The sequence below is a fragment of the Cydia splendana genome, unplaced genomic scaffold, assembly GCF_910591565.1.
Source record: "Cydia splendana unplaced genomic scaffold, ilCydSple1.2 scaffold_164_ctg1, whole genome shotgun sequence".
Classification (NCBI taxonomy): Eukaryota; Metazoa; Arthropoda; class Insecta; order Lepidoptera; family Tortricidae; genus Cydia; species Cydia splendana.
Window position 1 is genome coordinate 15045 of NW_026946879.1, and position 2781 is coordinate 17825.

A 2781-nucleotide genomic window follows, 5' to 3' on the forward strand; every position below is an offset into this window, starting at 1 on the left:
TAATACACAAAAACATTTTCAGGGGTGCTAAGATTATCCTAATTATGTACAATTGACAAAGTGTAGGTACCTCAGCTAAGAAGTATATTATATCAGGTTGCTCTGGTTCCTACACTAGGCTCAGCCTGTCTCGTAGGTAACCCAGACTCAAGTGAGTTTATACATGTCGCGAACATGCGAACTGGCTAATAGTTGCCAGCGTCATGGAGTAGATGGCGCTCGCAGTCATGTTTAAGTTAAATAACCGCTTCTAGGTTATTGTGATTTTTTAGGATGTGGGCTACTTTCCCACTTACACTTATACCTACTCTTATACCTACACTACACTTAACTAATATTAATACACTTATATAAAACATAATATTAATATATACACATATTTATTTACATACATTTTATACATTTATTTACATTTACACAATAATAATATACACGTTATATTTACATATCGTCCGTCAATTCTTGACGTTGCCAACAAGTCGGGTGCAATGCACACGCGCACCGCGATAGCATTCCTTTGTTCAGAGCGGCCGGTTCTGAGACCCGCTCCTGTGCCGGCCGGCCATCGCCGCGCCCCGCTTCAGTCTATGCACATTACTGACGCGAAACGCATGTCGCTTGTGACCGCTAGACGCATTACGTTCGCTATCGCTTTTGCTTTTGTTGACGCTTTATTTCTATTTCTATATTCCTTCCGTACTGTTACCTTCTGTGTTTCTATCTTCTGAACTTTGGACATTCCTTCTGTGTTGTATATATTATTGACATTATAATATTTATTGGAGAAAGTGGACGTTTGGATTACTGTGGCTGAGATTCGTCACGCACCCTATCTACATCCCCATACTGGTGACCCCTGAAGAACACAGTACCGAGAGGATTTTATCAGAAAACCGTACGTAGAAGTGTCGAGCAAAATAGACAAAGGAAATACCGTTATGTCGCCCATCACACAAGTACCGGCGGGAGTGCCTGTTCCCACTGCACCATCCGTCACAACTGCGCCGCTCGGTTCCACAACAACAACGACTCCGTCATCCGAAGTTTTTAGAGTCGGAGTACGACTTCCACCTTTTTGGCCGGAGGAACCCGCGATTTGGTTCTCGCAGGTTGAGGGTCAGTTCGACATAGCCGGCATCACCAATGACCTGACAAAGTTTCATTATGTCGTCAGCCAGTTGGATCGACAGTTTGCAAAGGAGGTCAGGGATATTATCACCAATCCACCGGCAACTGACAAGTATGTTAAGCTGAAGAGCGAACTCATTAGTCGACTGAGTGATACCACCGAGCGACAGATCCAGCAACTCCTGCATCACGAAGAGCTGGGAGATCGTAAGCCGTCTCAGGTCCTGCGTCACCTGCAGGCTCTGGCAGCTAAGCGCATATCGGACGACGTTTTACGCATGATGTGGACCAACAGATTACCCGCGAGCATCCAAACTGTCCTCGCAGGGCATCCAGATGCTTCGTTGGACATTATCGCAGACCTTGCTGACAGGGTCCACGACATCGGCCCACGCTGCGCTTGTTCGTCGCACGTCGCTTCTGCAGGCTCCGAGCAACCTGGCTCCAGTAGTGACGCCTTGGCAAGGGAGATAGCTGCGCTCAGGAGAGAGGTTCGAGCCTTGAAGATGGACCGTGAAGGAGGAAGATCCCGCTCAAGGAATCCCAGCCGCTCCAGAAGGCAGAGTCGTTCCAGCACCAGGTCCCAGTCCAGTTATAGGAAATTTCCCATCTGCTGGTACCATTCAAGACATGGCGAGAACGCTAGCAAGTGCGTACAACCCTGCGACTACAAGAAGTCGGGAAATGCCATGGGCAGTCGGTAATGGCGACTCCTGACCGCCCTGTCACATCGCGTCGCCTGTTTGTCACCGACAGAAGGTCGAAGCTGCAGTTTTTGGTCGACACCGGTAGCGACCTCTGCGTCTTCCCCAAGTCGTTACTGCACGAGCGTCGAGCACCGACGGGGTACAACCTTTCCGCAGCCAATGGGACACCCATCGAAACTTACGGTTACGCGCATCTGAACCTGGACCTTGGACTTCGACGCGACTTTCCGTGGCGTTTTGTGGTAGCTATGGTTACTAAACCGATTATAGGGGCGGATTTCCTAGCGCACTATAATTTAATTGTAGATTGTGGTGGTAAGAGGCTAGGTCGTATTATAGATAACATCACTAGTTTATATGTTAATGCTGTTTCTGCTGTTAATACTGGTGATATATTTTCTGTAAAGGTCATGAACGGCAGCGATTCCTGCTACCATCAAATATTGTCACAGGAATATCCTGAGATCACACGACCTGCTGGCATACACCGCACTATACCACACAACACACAACACCACATTCGCACCACTCCAGGTCCCCCGGTATCCTGCGCTCCGAGACGTCTTGTCCCTGACAAGCTGAAGCTGGCGAGGCAGGAGTTTGAAGGTATGTTGGCTAGCGGCACGGCACGACCATCAGAGAGCCCTTGGTCTTCACCACTGCACCTGGCGCCTAAAAAAGATAATGGGTGGCGCCCGTGTGGTGATTACCGTCAGCTCAACGCCCGTACCGTCCCTGACAAATACCCCATCAGGCATTTGCATGATTTTACCCACAGCATATCCGGTTGTAAGGTCTTTAGTACCATTGACCTCGTAAAGGCTTACAACCAGATACCTGTATGTCCGGAGGACATACCGAAGACGGCCATTACTACACCCTTCGGTATGTTCGAGTTTCCGTTTATGACATTCGGACTCCGGAACGCAGGCCAAACCTTTCAGAG

General features: G+C 48.7%; 1 protein-coding gene across 1 annotated transcript; it reads left to right on the plus strand.

Annotated features, from left to right (window-relative positions):
- Nucleotides 1–938: 938 nt before the first annotated feature.
- Nucleotides 939–1832, plus strand: LOC134805551 (uncharacterized). The gene has a single exon (XM_063778828.1). The coding sequence runs from the start codon at nucleotides 939–941 to the stop codon at nucleotides 1830–1832; it is 894 nt and encodes a 297-aa protein (XP_063634898.1).
- Nucleotides 1833–2781: the final 949 nt, after the last annotated feature.

Bases quoted from the DNA above. Each gene is read 5' to 3' on its own strand.
- LOC134805551 (XM_063778828.1), top strand. From the start codon at position 939: ATGTCGCCCATCACACAAGTACCGGCGGGAGTGCCTGTTCCCACTGCA.